This window comes from Gavia stellata, chromosome 19, assembly GCF_030936135.1.
Source record: "Gavia stellata isolate bGavSte3 chromosome 19, bGavSte3.hap2, whole genome shotgun sequence".
Lineage (NCBI taxonomy): Eukaryota > Metazoa > Chordata > Aves > Gaviiformes > Gaviidae > Gavia > Gavia stellata.
Window position 1 is genome coordinate 14,896,045 of NC_082612.1, and position 19,056 is coordinate 14,915,100.

The 19,056-nt window shown below is 39.4% G+C and overlaps 1 protein-coding gene across 1 annotated transcript in view; it reads right to left on the minus strand.

Moving 5' to 3' along the window:
• The window catches only part of INPP4B (inositol polyphosphate-4-phosphatase type II B), a 274,537-nt gene that overhangs the window by 255,079 nt on the left and 402 nt on the right, over positions 1-19,056 (minus strand). Inside the window, 1 exon segment of the mRNA XM_059827010.1 lies at positions 16,603-16,661. Coding sequence (XP_059682993.1) covers positions 16,603-16,661 — 59 coding nt within the window.

Genomic DNA, 19,056 nt, shown 5'->3' on the forward strand with positions numbered 1-19,056 from the left:
GTTCCATAACATGGAAGGATGAAAAGTTCTGCACTTCCAAGTCTTGCATTTCTGGGTCTGTGACACTATTTGGATATTTCTTGTCATTTCAATATCATAAATTTTAAAATCAGTAGGATTTTGCCACTCAAAATCCAATATCCACTATTTTTGTCTGGGGCAGGGGGAGGGTAAAACCAAAAAAAACCACCACCACAAAAATCAAGCAAAAGCTTTACACTTTGTTAGGAAGATGAGATAAGGGGAGAAACTGTATTTTCTTCCTAGTTTAAAAACTGCCAGATATAACTTAGCATATTGATTTGTATTGCCTTTCCTAAGAATAATCCTTCTTTCTCCGCAGAGAATAGTTTAACGAAAATCATTTTTATTTCAGAACCAAGCCACATGTCAAATAAAAGCAAAATAAACTTAAAAAAATTGCTTCTCTCCAAGCCACAGTGCATAAGTTTTCTAGCAGAGTCAAACTTCAGTGGTATTTGAATCCTCTGATTATTATTAATAGCCTAGGGTGCTTTTTCTATAACTCAACAGCCTTTCACAGCATTAACTCTCTATGCTACACAGGATACACACATGCAGCAGTCCAGGCGGAGGGCTCAGCTGGCTTTCCAGTAAAGCCCACACGCTTGCCCAGGACCCTGGGTGAACACCTGGTAGCTGAAGCCCAGGCTGCTACAGCTCTGCTGCCACCACGTCAAGCCAGTCAGCTACGCTTACGTTCACAAAAGCTAAACACATACCTTTGGACTGCTGCACGGACAGAGTATCACAGTTTTTCAGGTTTTTGTTGACACAGATTTAATTCCCACCTGCAATTCTCCACACTCTAGATTATTTAGCATGTCAAATAACTCTTTAAAGTGTTTAGCGTTAACGCATATAAAAACATACTCTTTCCTTCAATTCACATCTTTTTCACTAGGCTAGGTAAATACCTATGTTTTAATAGTGACTGCTCAAGTGTTAATTATTTTTTCGCCCCAGGAATTCTGCTTGTGTCTTAGTTTCTCAGCACGGTTCTCAACCCTAAAATTACTTCAAAACTTATAATATTATAACTTATAAAATGGAGTTGTGTTGTTTTGGGGGAACATACAAGTTAACTGCAACTGTGAGAAAGAAGTGCAGCACAGTTTGTTCCAACCAGCACCAGAAAAAGTCTCAGATCCTGCCTTTTTAACACAATCATACTGTGATCACTGGTGACCGCAAAAGGAAAGATTCCAAGACAAAACACAGCAAGCATCAATACCTTAAAACCATTTTTAAAATCTAAGATGGGTCTTTTTGAAGTGTTCAGTGAAATGTCCAGGATCAATTAGAAGACTTTGCCTCCACATACGTCCACACCATAGATTAGAAAAGAATGACTGGTAGAAAATAAAACCTCAGGGAACACAGAAGTACTTCCCATGAGACTGACAAAAGTTGCCATGTTCATTAAAAGAGAAATGCAGAGGAAGTCAGAAATATTAAAAAAAATAACTTGGCTTCTGGTAGGTGCCTTGTGTTCAGCATTCCAGACATAAGTCCCAATACCCTGAAGTCTGTATAAAATTTCCCAAAAATAAGAAAACAACAGGGTCAATATATGTAAAAAGAGGAAGGACACATCCAGGAAAACCTATACCACCCTAATGCTTCCTTCCTCCCCATTTTATTCTCTCTCTTCAGCCATTTTCACTAAAAAAAAAAAATTACATTTCCTTACTGCTGCATATATCTCAAAGAATTAATCAGCTATTTAGCTTGTTAATAAACTTTGGAGTTGCTTGAGATGGCCATACATGGCTATCAAAATAATGTTGAGCAGAGTGGAATCTATCAAAACTTTGATAAAACCCAGACCAAGTAACACGGATTACTTACCAGTCCACTGATAAAAAAAGTCTTGCTCCTCAAACATGGAAAATCTGAGCAGTAAAAACTGATTGTATGCTGTATTTATTTCTCCAAAATCCATTCTAAAATGCCAAACATGTTGACCTTTTACTGAATCCCATTATGCCCTTGGACTACATTGATAACAATCCTCAAAATGTCCCATTAGAGTTTAAGTCTGTTTAACCTTCCTATCTACCTAGGAGATATCCATAAAACCAAAGACTGTGTCAGCTAAAAGCTGTTCCACCTACCAATTCTGAAATGCGGGTGTGTTCCTGGCTATTTTAGGAGAAAGGGGGGGTTTTGTTTGGTTTTTTTCTGTTGTTTTTTTTTTTTAAACGAACAAATATTTTTTTCTTTTCCCCTTTCACCTCAACTTTGTAGCACATCAACAAGTCACCATCATCAAAATAACTCCTGCAAAAAAGGAGACTGAGTGAACAACTGCAGATTCTTCATAATAGCTGGTAAATCTGCTCAACAAGGCAGTAGTGCTGCAGCCCGTAATCCCTGCTCCAATGAAATCAAGCCACCTGATGCTGGTAGGACACAGGAGCTTGTCACTCAGGTACCATACTGCGGTAGGATCTGCAATGCACTTAACAGAAATAGAATTAATTGTCATCCCCTAAAGATTTGATCCATTAGCACTAGCGTGTTAGGCTGTGATGAAAAGGAGACATCATTGGCAATGCTGAGGTTTATCTTCTCTCATGGGAATACTTCAGAATGTTCTTATATTAGGAAAGCTTTTATACCCTTCTGAAACAGTACATAGATATCCATTTCTGTTTCAGAGCTTTTGTGTTTCACATCTGTTCTATTCTTTATAAATATTGCTCTAAAGGAAAGGTCAATGGCAAAAGTCTACAGATATATTCAGTATCAGGCAGACTTTTCAAATAGTCAAGACGAGCCAAAGTCTAAGAACCTGAGAAAGCCAAGAAAAAACTAAAGGCCAGAGGCATGTGATTAAAACACACCACACAAAACAAGAACACACCACCAAAAAACCCACCAAGGTGTTAACTGGAATTTTTAATGAGAGTTAAGAAAAAAAAATTAAAAAATAAAAAAAAACCCACAAAAAAAACCCAACCACAAAACCACAGAACCAAAGCTCTCCCAAACCTAGCAATTCTTTTAATGTAGCAGATCTGCAATTGTTTCCTCCTTTCTACGAAAGGAAATGGAGTATGCTTAACTTCAGCTACAGATTCTTTTTCCCACCTTTCACGTCTTCTGAATTTCTATTAGGGAGCTACAATAAAGCTCTAAGTTATCATCACGTGCAAGTTTTTGATTAATCTAGGTAACATTTCCAGTTTTAAAAAAAGAGTGTTTCACTTACCCTAAAAAAACCTGAAGTTAGGTTAACTTCCTGGCCAATTCTTGCCTGTGATTAGTATTACCAATCTTCTGCAAGCAGGTACATAATAGTTGATTTCAAGTCTTTCTATTGAAGAACTCCTTTGAGCTGGACAAATGGGTAGAAATTATAATACAGAATAAAATAAGAGAAAGTTATAAAAATAGTAATAGGAAGGTAACAAGTTAAGAGGTTTTGTAGAAGTAGTGACATGTCAGAAGCCTATCAGAGTTGTCAGAAGTCTATCAGAGTTATCAGAAGCATTGGTGTTAGCATACATGAACTTTTTTTAAAAAAAGTTTTACAAGGTCCTTCACCAATTGCTTGGAAGAGTTACACTGCTAAGTCATAAAGGGAAGATGTCTTGCATTAATAGATGCCCAGGAACATGTACAGCAAGGTGGTAATATTTGCTAATGCCAACAAAAGAGACTTAAACCGAAAACTGAAGGCAAAGCCATAGGCTTGCAGTATCCTCACCAACCAAATGATATAACATCAAATAAAATTCAGTGCTGATAAGTGCAAACTGTGCACATTTGGCAAAACCCATAACCACTTTTAGAACATTTGACTTACAATTAGCTATCATCACTGAGCAAGTAAGTCTGACGGCACTGTGGAGAATTAAGCTCAGTTCTCAGGGTTGGTCAGAAAAAGAAAGGGAATAGTAAATAGTAGTGCTTAGTGAAGATGCTGAAGGAGAAGGCATCGTTTTGTCCTTAACAGTCATTAGTAGCTGCTGACAAGCCAAATGTGAGGCTAGAATAGCACTACTGCCCTTCTTATAAATTAGAGGCACTCGATTTTTTCAGGGAAAAACAAAGTCTTATTAAATCTCAAGGTGAGACGTGGGTATTAAAACCAGCATTTTTCTTCTTGGCACAGCCAGGAGCCTGTGGAAGCATGGCTACCCTTCACTGCTATCTAGCTGACCTCCTCTTTCCCTCCCCTTCCTACCACCACCCTAAACACTTTCTGGTCCCATTGTGACCGGGACCTTGTCCTCATCATGCTCATCCCCATGCTGATACCAAGACAACACATAGAAGTCACCCCTCATCCCTACTGCAACCAACTCACGGCAGCTGGGTTACAGTTAGGCCCTTGAAAGGAGGAGAACAGCCCCTCCCTGAAGCACTTTTCAGCAGCCATAGCACATCCTCCTAAGTCAACCCTGCTCAGAAATGCAGGAAAAAAAAAGGACGTGGGCAAAACAAAACTATCCTTTATGCTTCACTTCCTAAAGGGGTAAGAGAGTATAGCATAGATCAGGCTGCTCTCAAACTTGTGAGCTGCAGCAAGCACTAGGAAAAAAAAAAAAAATGCTAGTTAAATTGCATCCCAGGTGATCCTAAAGAGCAGCACCCTGATGTATGTACATATATGTACAGCTCCTCTCCTCCCTTCTGCTAAATACAGCCTTCACTAATGACTATACGGTGGGGCAAGCACAGACTAGCCAGAAAAATCTTCTTTGATAGTACAAGGGATTCTACCCACAGATTCCTTGGGCTGGCTGGCATCGATCACTTCACAGCTACCAGATGACTCTAGCTGCGCATATACTCCTCTGGCTTCCCTTCTCTCGTCATCCTGCTCATAAAAGTCTAAACTGAGGTTAATCAGCAGCCCCTGGCTTCAAAATCCTGCTTTAGGCCAAAAATAAAAGCAAGTTTTGCCCTCAGTGAATTACTTCAGTAGAGTGGTTTTTCTTACGATTAGTTAACATTAGCATAAGATGTTCATTTGGCTGGTAACCTAAAACTATTATCTGAAGAGATTGCTGCTGCCATCTACTGACAACTTCCATTATAAACAAAATATAAAGCAACTTAAACAGAGGTTATATTCTACAATGAGACAAACCGATTCAATAGAAAAGCCCAGCATGCACAAACTGGCAGCCACGCTACATTATCTATCCAACAGGATAATAAAGCATGAGTAATACTTCATATCAGGCACAGACCCCTTTCAGTGAAGGGCAAGTTTAGCAACAGTACCCTGACAAACTGGTTTGTTGCCTTATACAGAAGTGTTGCAACCCAATGTTTTTTGGAGTGGTTTTTTTGTTTGTTTTTTTAAATAAGGGGGGGTGTGTGTCTTCCTTGGACTACTAGTCACTCAGCACTAAAGAGAGGTAGGTATACTATTTCAAAGACCAATCTTCAACTTTCTTTCACAGCATTTTCTCTTAAGAGTGAAATCCCAGTTCAGATTAACATAATCAAAAGTGCCAGTTCTGTGCTTGGTTTGACATTGTTTTATCTTCCTAAGGGGCTCTTCACTGGAATGCATTGTGAAGTGAAACAGTTTCATAGGCCAAGCAGCTCTTCCAGCTACAGTCGAAACCAACTTCAAAACAAAAACCAAAATATTTCCATGATTCCCTTCAGTGCAGATTCACAGATTGCAGCAGGAGTAGTCTCTTAGTGTAACATGTTAATCCACTGGTATATGATTAGTCTTTCTGAATCCCTAGGTTTCTTTCATGTGTTAAAAGCTAATATTCAATGAGATAACTGCCAAGTATTTTAGTTGCAGTCTACTCAGCTAGAGAGTTGAGTCTACTCAGCTACACATTGTCCGCTCAGCACTTGCACACAGTTTCAAAGCCTTTCTTGTTTCCAATACAGCTATCAGATCTTCTCTCACCAAAACCAGACAGCTGTAAGAGTCATCTCTAAAAACCACAGCTTGCATCATGAAAATTGTCACCCAGGTCTCCCAAAACAGCTATGGAAGCTAATAGAGTCCTGATCCTGCAAACTTATCTCAAGTAGTGAATGCCTACTCAGCCCCAGGACTCTTTCTGCAACCATGCGCAAAGGTGCCCAACAAAAACATTTGCTGGACCCCACACTCTGAGAGCCACCACAGGGTTCACTGCAGCACCAAATACAGCAAAAGCCAGTGAACCAAGACAGAAACACACAGGGATGCTCTATAATCTTTTGTTAAATACAGTTATCTACACAATCGTCTATTCTAAACAAGATTGGTGCTTGATTACTGCCAATTATGTAATGGAAACATATACAATTTCTTATATTATGCAATTACAACATACCAATTGCTGCAGAAATCGCAGAGAACACAAACAACTACAAAAAACCTAGCTAATTCCGTTAGGTAACTTACAAATTCAGTGATTTGCTCAGATTAAATGTTTAGATATATCACCAGAGTGTTTACAAACAGAGATCAAGGACCACAGGACCCTATGATAATATCCACTGTATAGATAGAGAACATAGACGTTAAACCATAAGAATGCCGGAGAGTTTATACACCACAGACATGCAAGCCCATGTCAGCCTACATGAGAGGCTATGAATGTTAAAAAAATGGCATTACTATTGTGAACTTCTTGTAACCATCACAGCAAAGAAGATTCGTAAAGGCAGAACTTAAAGGAAGGTAACGAGATCCACACTTTTTATTAAGTGTCTCGTTTTAGTACTTCCTTGTTGGTTTCACAGATCTATGAAAGCAGGCACTGTGTGCTGGACACTGCTCAGAGTCAGAAGAACTTTAAACAAAGAACAGGTAGAGTACTGGAGACTGGGAAAAATCTTTGCAGTGAAAACAAAAGAGCTTACAAAATGAAGGACGCAAAAGTCGAATGCAAAGGAAAAAGAGTAACAGTCAAAAAAAAGCCGAGGAAAATTATTGCAAGAGCTCTCTCTAATGGATATAACCAAATCTCATCTTTCCCAAGATAAGGAGAAGGATATTTCAATAAATGAAAACGCAAAATGAAGTTATCCCAGTCCACAGTTTTAGGTGATAGAGAGATGGAAAGAGTAGTCTATCTTAAAAGAATCTGCATAATACAGATGTAGCCAGAACATGAGAACTTAGGAACACATTGCTGTTGAAAGCAATACTAAAAACAGTATGAGTAGCAGGAAGAGAAGCGATGTTTGCTTCAGCCATCAAAAGCAATGGGAGAGAGGAAGAACTTGACAGGAAAGATTAAGCAGCTGTTTGATGCCTGCTGAAATTGAATTCACGGCTAAATGCAGAGGAAGAGATCTCTGAAAGGCAAGATGGAAGTGTACTTTGGACAACCAGGTGTTGAGGCAGATCTAGATGCAATTTAATATTGAAGAATATGCAGGTTTAAGTTACATTTTTCTCATATATGCTTCAACTGTAGGTACAGCACACCATGAATCCCTCAAAAGAATCAAGTCGAATGAAGAAGTTGACAATGACCAGGAGAAAATGGAGTCACAGTCAGAGGGTAAGCTAGCATTGGAAGTGGCAGAGAGTTGCATGAACAAGAGAGATGCTTCTTAGCTCTCACTTGGAAGAGGTTATTCAAAGGAGATTAGTAAAAGACTGTTCTGTAGAGTGCAAGGGATAGCAACCAGACCGGGGAGAATACTGGGATGGAAATGCAATGGGTGACACTGTAAACGAAATAGTAAAAGACTTCAGATATCAAAAAGAGTAATGGGCACAGCTGGGGAAGCAGGCAGGTCAAGGACAAGTAGGCACGAAAGAGGAAGGATTAAAGCATCCTTATGCCATGAAAAAGCTAAAGGAAAGGAAGACATTATGGAACAAGTTAAGCAAGAGATGAAAGCAGACACAGAAGAAAACCAGGAGACAATGGAACTATCAAAGCAAGCACAGGTTATAAGAAAGGTCTGCCTTTGACAGCAGTGGAAGGGAAGGGAGGGCTTCACTATCTGGAGAGGAAGTCAGGAACATCTGGAGGCAGGAGGGAGAAGCAGCAAGATAAATGAGGGAATCAAAGACGGCAAAAAGGCAGTAGGGCTTGCCAGGATCCTATTAAGCTGGAAAAAAAGAGATATAAAGTCTTTCAGTTCATACTAAAAACAGGAGCAAATAATTGTTCTCATTACTTGATGGTTATAAATTGCATTTTCAAGTATCAGTAGAAAGTAGCCTGCAATAACAGTCAGCACATATACCTTAGTGGTACTGCACAGACTCTCAGTAACAAAAGCTGCGTGCCCTTGCTACCCGAAGAAGACGCGGCCTTCTGGTGTCACTGGGCTTGCAGTGGTCTGCAGGACTCCTAAAATATATGGGTCTGGGGCAGCACTACAACTGCTTCAGAGGAACAACTAATAAGGAAATTGAGGGTTATGCTTGTCTACTTACTGCTCTCCCCCAACTATTCCAGACAACTTCATGCTCCCCACATTATCTCTTCACACGCAATGTGAAGACAGCAGCTTCCTCCCTCCTAACACTACATTGGCATTATGTATATCATGTTTAGTAGGGTTTTAAGGCTACAGTTTACAGCATTCAACTAGCATAGAATTCTCTGCATAGCATTCTTCCAATCCAATATGGCTAAAAACATCAAGAAATCTTTAAAAAAACCCTACTATTTAAATTAAGGCATGCAAAAAAATAAGCATTCTCAAATGCCTTTACACTGTAACATAAGGGGCAACACTACTGGTTATTTAAAAATAGGCCCAGCATAAGTAAGGGACTTCAAACATATACAAGGTATCTCGCTGACTTGAAATGCATGGCTACAGTAACAGGCTACAGTAACACAATACCTTAACTAAGGCTGGTTAAAAAGCCCACGTGGCAACATTCCTTCTCTCAACACAACCAAGTTAATTTGAGTTCTTAACTGAACACTGCCTGATATTTAACTTACGTATATGCACATGTGTGTGTTGTTATATACAAATAAAAACCTCATTCCAACAGTAAGACAACCACACCTCAGGCAGAAGTACATGCAAGGTTGGGGCTGAGAATGCTCGGAAACACACTAAGACTTTTGAGTCATGTAAGGGGTGATACAGCTTCCAGATCTGCCTATGCCACAGTTTAGTCATTTTCTGCTTCCTTCTCTATTTGGCACAGTAAATCAAAATCATACCGACACAGCAACAACATATTTCACTGAAACATACTGAAGGGATATAATATTACAGACATAGATTCACTTATCTGCTTCTCAGCTTACAGACATTGCAAAACATGGTCATAACCAATATTATACATGTAATATTTAGACAAAAAAACACATCAGCAATGACATTCAATCCCAAAGCAATACTGCACAGTGCAGCAACACTTATTCTGGCTGCTCAGACCTTAACACTTAAACTGATACAGAGCATGCTCTAGAAAATTGAAATCACTGCTGAAAAATGGTTTTTAAAAAGTACATCCTTAGCCAGAAGAGACACTTTTATTTCAAGATGCCCTAGAGAGATTACTGACTTACAGAATGCTAAACCACACACACACAGAAAACCCCCATAGTCCAACAGACTAGAAAAGGCTCCACAGCTTCGATATAAATAAAGTAATCTCACTCTGTAAGAATATTTAAAAGATAGCAAATTGGAGAGGAAAATGCTAAAACTATACAGCTATGCTGAAATGCTGAAAATACACTGTGTATGCCTGCCTGACTGCAGAGAAGATTCATGGATACATTCTCCTATTTTTATGGCAGAATTTATACACAGCTATGCCATGAAAACCTGAATAACATTTTCACAGCTGCATTACAGTGTAATTCACATTCGAACCTCAGAAGTGTATCATTATTCTATTATTTCTATCTTGCACGTGGTTCTCTGGTTATTAAGAATCAATCTGAAATCTTACTTTGAGGCTCTTCTGCCAACTGTTAATAATACATTACACTTGTGATAAATGCTGTAACAACATAGTTTATGTTAAGCTTTCACAAACATTGCAAGAACGCTTGCTATTATTGACAGCACAACCATTTAGATTTGCTCATTAATCTTATGTACAAAATCTTAAGCCCAACAATGCATTTGGTTTAAGGCAAGTTAATTCATTACAAGAGAAGTCCCAAAATATTCACCACCTTTTACTTAATTCTCTCTGGCATTAGGTGTATTATAGCACTCCAATTTACAGCTGTATAGTTAAGCCTGTCATTTCTTCAATATAAATCCCTTGGGTTTGGGGGTTAGGAAACAAGCATATAAATTCACTACAGTATGAACATGCCATACAAGTTTGCTACCACAACATTGTTTAGATTAGAGAAAAAAAGACAGGTTTATAATTTTATCTGTGAAATATGACTGCTAATTTAAGATACTTTCAGCACTCATAACAGCTTTTATTTTAAATACAGTCATCCGTATAACTAAACTTCTTTCCTTCTATATGATAATTTTCAAAAATCAATACATAAGAAGTCTTAAAAGGCAACCTTTCACACACAAAAGCAGCATGAGTTTATCGAGCCAGTGCATGGACAAACTGACCTAATAGATTAGAATGGTTACCTCCACAGGATCATTAAACCACAAACTAAGAAAGATTTACACAATAGACACTAATGACTCTCCTAGAGAACCCACTACAGGCTATTGATCAAAAAAAATCAATTATTAAATAAATTCCTAAATACATATTCAAAAATAAGTAGGAAAGTCAAAATGTTTACTCAATAGAACATAATGGGCCCTCTGGAGCTATTACTGAGATGCAAAAACATAATTGTACTTTCTAGTGTATCTTTTAATGTGTAGATTGCGAAGTAATTTACAAAACCGGCTAAGCATCAGCATTACCATTTGGGAATATTAGTATATGGGAAAATGAACGATAGATGGGTCAGGTGGCTTCTTTCTTTACTTCAGTAGCAATCACTCCAAATTCACACATGTCTAGCAAACAGCAGTTTAAGGCTTTTAACCACAGATGTGAAAGGGGAGGGGGAAACAAAAAAAAAGAAAAAAGAAATCCAGCCCTGAATTGCCATGAAGTTTAAAAGAGACTGAGAAAGGTTCAAGTAATCTGTTTAAGTCTTTCTTGGAAAAGAAAACCCAGAAAATTATTCTGAAGGACCTATGAACAGAAAACAACAAGGAAGTGACACAGCATGACATTCGATATAAAAATACGCACTGTTCTTTAAAAAAAAAAAAATACAAGCGAAAGCCATCACTATAAATTCTGATCTGTAATTAAAAAACAAACCAGTACACAATACTGCAATCCCCAAAGAGACCTGAAACTTCTAATCAGAAATCCCTTCCTATGCCAATGAAAAAAGGCACATAAGTATGTAATACTTATTATACGCATTAGCAACTGTTGCCCAGCAATCTTCCTCCCCGTTTCCCACTCACATGAGTTCTGGAAGGAAGTACCTCCCAGGCTGGAATTAGGTAGAATTTAAGTAAATAACCCACATACTTTAAGTGAGGCACATACCGCTTTCTAGTTCCAAATCTTACCTGTTTTGAAAACACTGTCTAATAATACTATTTTTAAGTATTTTTTACTAAGATCCATAAGAATTGCTCCAAGATTAGCATGATGTCAACCTTTTCTCTGGAAGCCCTGTCACACACTAGGTTCCCCAGCCCAGTCACACTGCTAACCATGGCTTTAGGGAGCACAGTTTCAAAACTACTGCCTTCAAAAGCATCGTATCCTGCCTGTGTTTCATAGGATGCAAATGCACACATCTGCCACTTCCTGAGAAGTGGCAGAAAGCCTACACGTGTAAACTCGAGGTTTTAGGACTTCACATAGGAAGGTATTGACAACATACAGTTCCCACAGAGGATTGTATCTGTGGCTGGCTGGCCTTGGCAGGCTGCCAGCCACCTACCCAGCTGCTCTCTCACTCCCCCTTCTTAACAGTACTGGTGGAGAAAATAAAATTTAAAAGCTCGTGGGTCAAGATGAAGACCCAAGAGATGAGTTACCAATTACCATCACAAGCAAAACAGACTCAACCCAGGGAAAATTAATTTAGTTTATTGCCTATTAAAATAGATCTGGCTGGTAAGAAACAAAGACAAGAACTAAACCAGCTTCCTCCCATCCCCCTTTTTCCCCAAGGCTCTATGTCACTCCTTCATTCTCAACTCCTCTACCTCCTCCTCCCCACCCCCCAAGTGGCAACAGAGGGATGAGGAATGGGGTTGTGGTCAGTCCGTAACACTTCCTCTCTGCCATGCCTTCCTCCTCACACTTCTCGCCTGCTCCAGTGTGGGTCCTCTTCATGGGCTACAGTTCCCTCCAGGAGAACCTGCTCTGGCATGGGCTGCAGACCACTCAGGGCATGTCCACGTGCTCTGGCCTTCTCCACAGGTTGCAGAAGAATATCTGCACCTGGAGCAAATGAGCAGATCCTTCCCCTCCTTCTTTCTGACCTTGGTGTTTGCAGGGTTGTTTCTCACACTTCTCACTCCTCACTGCTGTGCAGCATTTTGCCCATTCTTGAATACATTTTCCCAGAGGCACCACTTACTTCGCTGATGGGCACAGCTGTGTCAGTGTGAGTATGGTGGGTCTACTGCAGAGCCCCTGACCTTTTCCTCACAGAGGCCACACCTGCAGATCCCTCACTACCATAGCTTTGACACCCACAACCAATACAATATGGTAGGGAACCAATCTGGAAAAAAACCCAAAAAACAAACAAACAACAAACCACACCCCCCAAAAAAAACCCACAACCAAAACACACCCAACTACCCACACCACACAAAACCACACACACCCCCCACACTGAAGTCTACAAAAGAGAACAGTTTCACTAACACTAGCAGATGCTGGATTGTACCTCAGGCCTACAAGTCGGTCTACTTCTTAGCCCACTCAAAGTCCAAATTACCAACTCCACTGCTAGACCAAAGAAAATACCTGTCCTTAAGATGCCTAATAGGTTATTCTGCATCCAAATGTGATGAAGTGGAGGAATAAACCACATTTTTTCCCTATACTCTAAGTGTACTGCCATGCTATTTCACAGAATCACTGCGGTTGAAAAAGACCTGCAAGATCATCAAGTCCAACCATCAACCCAACACCACCATGCCCATTAAACCGTGTCCCACAATGCCTCATCCACACATTCCTTTAACACCTCCAGGGATGGTGACTCCACCACTTCCCTGGGCAGCCTGTTCCAGTGTCTCACCGCTCTTTCAGTAAAAAAATTTTTCCTAATATCCAGTCTGAACCTCCCCTGGAGCAACTTGAGGCCATTTCCTTTTGTCCTGTTGCTAGTCACTTGGGAGAAGAGACCAGCACCCACCTCTCTACAACCCCCGTTCAGGTAGCTGTAGAGAGCAATAAGGTCTCCCCTCAGCCTCCTCCTCTCCAGACTAAACAACCCCAGTTCCCTCAGTCGCTCCTTGTAAGACTCGTGCTCCAGACCAGACCCCTCACCAGCTTCGTTGCCCTTCTCTGGACACGCTCCAGCACCTCAATGTCCTTCTTGTAGTGAGGGGCCCAAAACTGAACGCAGTATTTGAGGTGCAGCCTCACCAGCGCTGAGTACAGGGGCACAATCACCTCCCTACTGCTGGCCACGCTATTTCTGATACAGGCCAGGATGCCATTGGCCTTCTTGGCCACCTGGGCACACTGCTGGCTCATATTCAGCCAGCTGTTGACCAGCACCCCCCCAGGTCCTTCTCCGCCAGGCAGCTTTCCAGCCACTCTTCCCTAAGCCTGTAGCATTGCATGGGGTTGTTGTGACCAAAGTGCAGGACCCAGCACTTGGCCTTGTTGAACCACATACATTTAAGATTTACAGCACAGGTAAGTCGGGAAGCATCCTTTGCAATTTCATAGAAAAGATTCTTCTTATACAAGTAGTATAATTTATGTACATTTGAACTAGAATGAGAGTCTGTCACTAAACTATAAGCATTTGTATATGCAGACATGCACATGCCTCTGACAGCAATTAATGAATAGCAGCAAATCTGTCTTCATTTCATGACAGTGAGTTCTGGAGTTAACTGTTCAGCATTCAGATGAGCTTCTAAACCATCAGAGTTACTTTTATTCCGTGTCAAGCCATAAGCCAAGTCAGGTTCCAGCAACAAAAATAGGAACATGGCTTCATCAGCGCTGTCCTGGGCGCATCTTTCACACACTACATTACTTGAATTAGCAAAGGTTTCAGTAGGATATTAAAAAGCAGAAAATTGGCAACTATGTTTATTAATATGCTTAATAACTTTTACAATAAGACTATTTTTGGTTATTATACTGGCAAACTACACTCCCAAAATTCAAACTATGATTTCCTATGTCAAGAATCTGCTTCAGACAGGATATCTGTTCATTTCTAGAACGAGATGGGGGGGGAAGAAAAAAAGAAATACAGGGTACACTCCCTTCTGTCCTCACAGCACACAAATTGCTTTGGTTTTACTTAGTATGCCTATAAATTGCATCCTTTGAAACAGGGATTTGAGATCAAGAATGATCTGTCTTCATCAAAGAAGCTATCCTCTACAGTACTCAACAGAGGAAGTCTCTGAAAATGACCGTTTCACAAATTCCTAGGATATAAGCTGACTAGGAAGTGCTACATCATTTAGTTTGATCTATTGTAAGACACTGCCCTTTAATCACTCAGTGGTCTCTGTATGGAGCTTAGTAAGTTGTGGCACGCACTATACCTCACCACACTTGGATTTCAGTGGCCACAATCATCCTGCGATCATTTGAATTTGTCTGACTTCAATTTCCAAGTTTTTCTCTTATTGTGACCTCCCTAATTAAAGTACCTGATAAAAATCACCTTTTGAAAACACTTTGACATTAATCAAGTCACCAGTCTTTTTAATAAGCTAAAATTTGTCAAATCTCCTGGTTCCTTCCATAACTTCTGCAAATTTTGAAAACTTCTTTAAACAAGGAAACAAGAATGAGATGCAGTTTTCTAGCACTGACATAGAGATAAAAATCACCCACCTATTTAACTGGTTCAGTCAAGCCACAGCATTTCAAGGTGAATTCCCCTTTATTTACTGCAAGCCGAAATCATTTCAGTAACAGGCCGTTAATGTGTCTCATCCTCCAAGTTTCTCAAAATACAGCTTTGCATTTGAACAGCCTGAGTGGACCTAGCAGGTTGGTTGGTTTGCTGGTCCAACCGAGATTGTCTCGTTCCATCCATCTGCACCTCATCTACACATTAAAAAACACACCCACAAAAAACCACCACACACCTTATGAACCTGAGTACCAATCCTCTAGTACAGTAACATTAATTCTCTACATTTCCAGAGCCAAACTGATAGCTACATTTCATTTCAGCAAAACTCTCCTACTCCTCTCTTCACAGCTGCAAGGTTGATCAAAATATTTCCTGAAACTGTTTTACAAAATGTCAGAGGCTCACATGAAAATAGGACGCTTGGAGGAACATAGAGTAGAAGAGAGTAGTTTGAAACTTAAAGCCCTTTACTAAAAATAGTTTCTGCACGTCATACAGCAGAACGATAATGTATGAGGGTGTGACAAAGGGGTGGCTGTGAGCTTGCTTTCATCTACATAAAACCTGTTGGTCCTTTTAACACCCAGGAGAATGCAGCCATATGAAACTCAAGCCAGAGAAACCTTTACATCATACTGTCTCATTTTGTTTGCATACATACAGAAGTCTATCACATGCTCCTGAACAGTGCTTTGAAAGCAAACACTGCTTTAAAAGTATACCATATGTGCAGATTCATCACTGTATTAAAATAAGCCACTTTATCACATTGAAAAAAATCTTTCAAACAGAATATACAATCTGTCAAGCAGCACTATCATTTCCATCCAACTGCTGGTCCATACAGTATAAAAATGTCCTAGGAGACAGTTACAAAATACTTACTATTAACTGTTAATAGTAAGTACTCCCTAATTCCTTAGAATCCAGGCTATTTTCAGGCAACTACAGAAGCAGTGTTCATAATATCAGAAAGGGTAAGAAAAAGAGCAATTCTAGACTTTGTGCTTGTTCCTTCCAGAGGATGAGTGGCCTCAACTCCTAACAAAGCCAACGGCAAACAAGGACACTCAGCAGCTCCTCCATGACTTCCATTGTGTGTCAGGGTCAGACCCTATTAAAATAGGCCCTTCATTTTAGGCATATAATTGCTCTTTAGACAAAGGAAGAGACAATAACACCACTCTTCATAACAAATTCAGTTACAAAACCACACTAAAAAATCGTAGTAGGGGTCTGAAATTGCATCTTGAACATTACCACAATACCTCATTTAGCTGTGAGATTTTGCTTTCCTTCCAGTGGATTTGGTGGAGTAATTCTGGATTTAGACCCATGTATGTTATGAGCAGAACCTGGCCATAGACTGTTTACGATTCAGCTAAAGGATTTTGCTATCATGAAGAATACCTAGTCTTGTAGAAAGCAAACAATGGATTTTTTTTCATCTCCTCTGTTCTAATAATAGTGATTTACTTTTTTTGTCCCTAAAAGCACAATGCCAATAGCTATCATGAAAAAGGATTACTCAAGTTCTTAAAGATTAGACTAACACATCAAGAAAAGCAGTAGGAAAATGAATTACCTTATTTTTCATTAGAAAAAGCAGATTTCCTTTCAGTCAGCACCATCTCTCTCTCGGTTCTGTATGCAAAGAAGAAAGAGATTAATAAAAACAACCTTTTGTCTTCACACATTAAATGCTTCTTAAAAGAAGATGCATTAGTTATAAAGGTCAGAAAAGAAAATCATTAACCAAAGCAAGCCAGCTTCATTCAGCAGCTGCCTATGTACAACATGCTGTGAAATGCCAAATAACTTCCCAGAAGGTTTCTTCTACTCTGCAGCTGAGAGAATTGGTGACTGCGGCATACACTCAACTGTGTTTTCTCTGCTTTTCTCTTTTCCTCACATGAGAGCAGAAACAGCCACTTTAGCATGGAACGGCTTTTGCTTCCATCATTTCAAGATATGAAATATAATCCTTGTTAAGACACAAAAACATTTACTATTCCACTTAGATTAGCACATGCTAATCTGAATTTACAATTTTCAGAAAATAAAAAATGAGCGAGGCCTAAATATGTACAGTCACTTTGCTATTACTATTTTACCACACTTTTTTGAAGTGCTTAACCAATGGAAGTAACAACATATTTGTGTTTATACACATATGCAGGGACATAACCAAACTTTTAAGAACAGGGAATGTTTCAGAAATTTAGGGTCAATGAGTGGGTCAAAAAAACTTTTTAAAGTTATTCTTCCTAAACTAGCCATTTTTAAAATTGCATCATTTTTCTTTTTTTAAAAACACTTGTATACAGATCTGTAGGTACAGGTAGATACATATACCTATTGTAGACATACACACATACCGATCTCACAGACAAACAAGATGTATTTACACACAAGATGTATTCTTTTTTATTTTTGAGAAGGCACATGAAACCCCATGTCTCCAGACAGCAGCCAGCCTTGAATTCCTAGGGAGCTGGAAGAACAGCTATACCCTAAGGTCACGTTATTCCACAGCTGCCTCTGTGGAACTCTTGTACTTCCCTCAAAGCTGGCCACCACTAGAGACATAATACTGACCAGAGGGATGTCTTGTTACAGTAAATAAAGAAATAAAATTCCCTTCTCCTCTTGATAATTTCAATTAAGATGTTTCAATAGGCAACATCTGAAAATCAGAATAGCTTTTCCCCCACAAGAAAGTGGAAGGTTTACACAGGCACTGGACCTAAAATAACAGTTTTCAGTTATAACCTGGGTTGGTTTTTTTTTTTTTTAAGAAAAGGAGTAAGTTCCTGGATCTTTCCAGACCTACTGAAGTGCAAGAACAATAGAGAAAAGAATTAATATAAATTGATGCACATCCACCAACTAAAATCTAAACAGTTATCAGATCCAAGTATGTTGCCTTACAGTACAAGTACAGGACTCTGCTAAGTCTAAATTCCATCCTCCAGAACCCTGCGGGCAAGGAAGGAATCTATCACATTCACACTCCATCTTTTTCTAATAAAAGCTATTTTTACATAGGATTGGGAAAGTCACTACCTCCTAAGTATGAAAAATAAGCAAGTCCAAAGATCAGTCAGACTAACCATGACAAGTCTATTAGTGGATAGTATACACAGTGACCAAAATGCCTCCAGAGAAATTACCCTTCTCTCAAGGGCTCATCATGTGATTGGTGGGAGCCAGAAGGATTTACTGGGCAATAGGAACATCCTACATATGCACAGTTTCTTAAACACTTTTCTAGAATCTACCACCACTGACCATGGCACAGATAGCTCATGATACCGGGCTAGATGAGTGTGTTTGGTCCGTCTCTGGTCAACCTAAGGTTTCTAGCAGCAATATCAGCACTCAATTTAAGAATAAGTGAAGAAAAATCCAAAACATCATCATAACTATCGGATATTCACTGGACAGGACTTGATATGCTGCCGATGATGAGAACACAGAGAGAGAGAATCCTGTTGAGGAACCCCAAAGCAGCCAGAAGTGGATGCTCACTAATACTATGTCCAGAAAGTCTGCAGCATCCTCCACAGGAAACTCTAGCTACTTGTCATCAGAAAACACATAAAATATTCTAGAAATGCAGCACAAAATTTTTTCAGCTCCTTATCATAATTGAGTCTGTGTTGGGTTTTTGGTTTGTTTTTATTTTCCTAATAAAATAAAAGTAAATATAAACACAATGAAGATCAACTGGGATGAGTGAAAATAAAACATTTACCATTGCTGAAATTATTGTATTAGGACTGATTTTACAGCTAAACAGGAGCTATTTCCTAACAGCTACCAAGGGAACAGACATTTATTCAAGCTTACTGGAAATTGAAAGACATTTAAAATATGATCATAAAAGCCTGAAGAAACCTGCGAAGGAGGTGGGAAGTGAGCCACAGAAAAAAATCTAGAGTGATAGAAGAACACAGGTTTTGGAGGTGCGAGGGGCAGCTCCTGAGGAACTGGATATCCAAACTTTAAAGCATGGCAACTAACTACTAGTGATCGC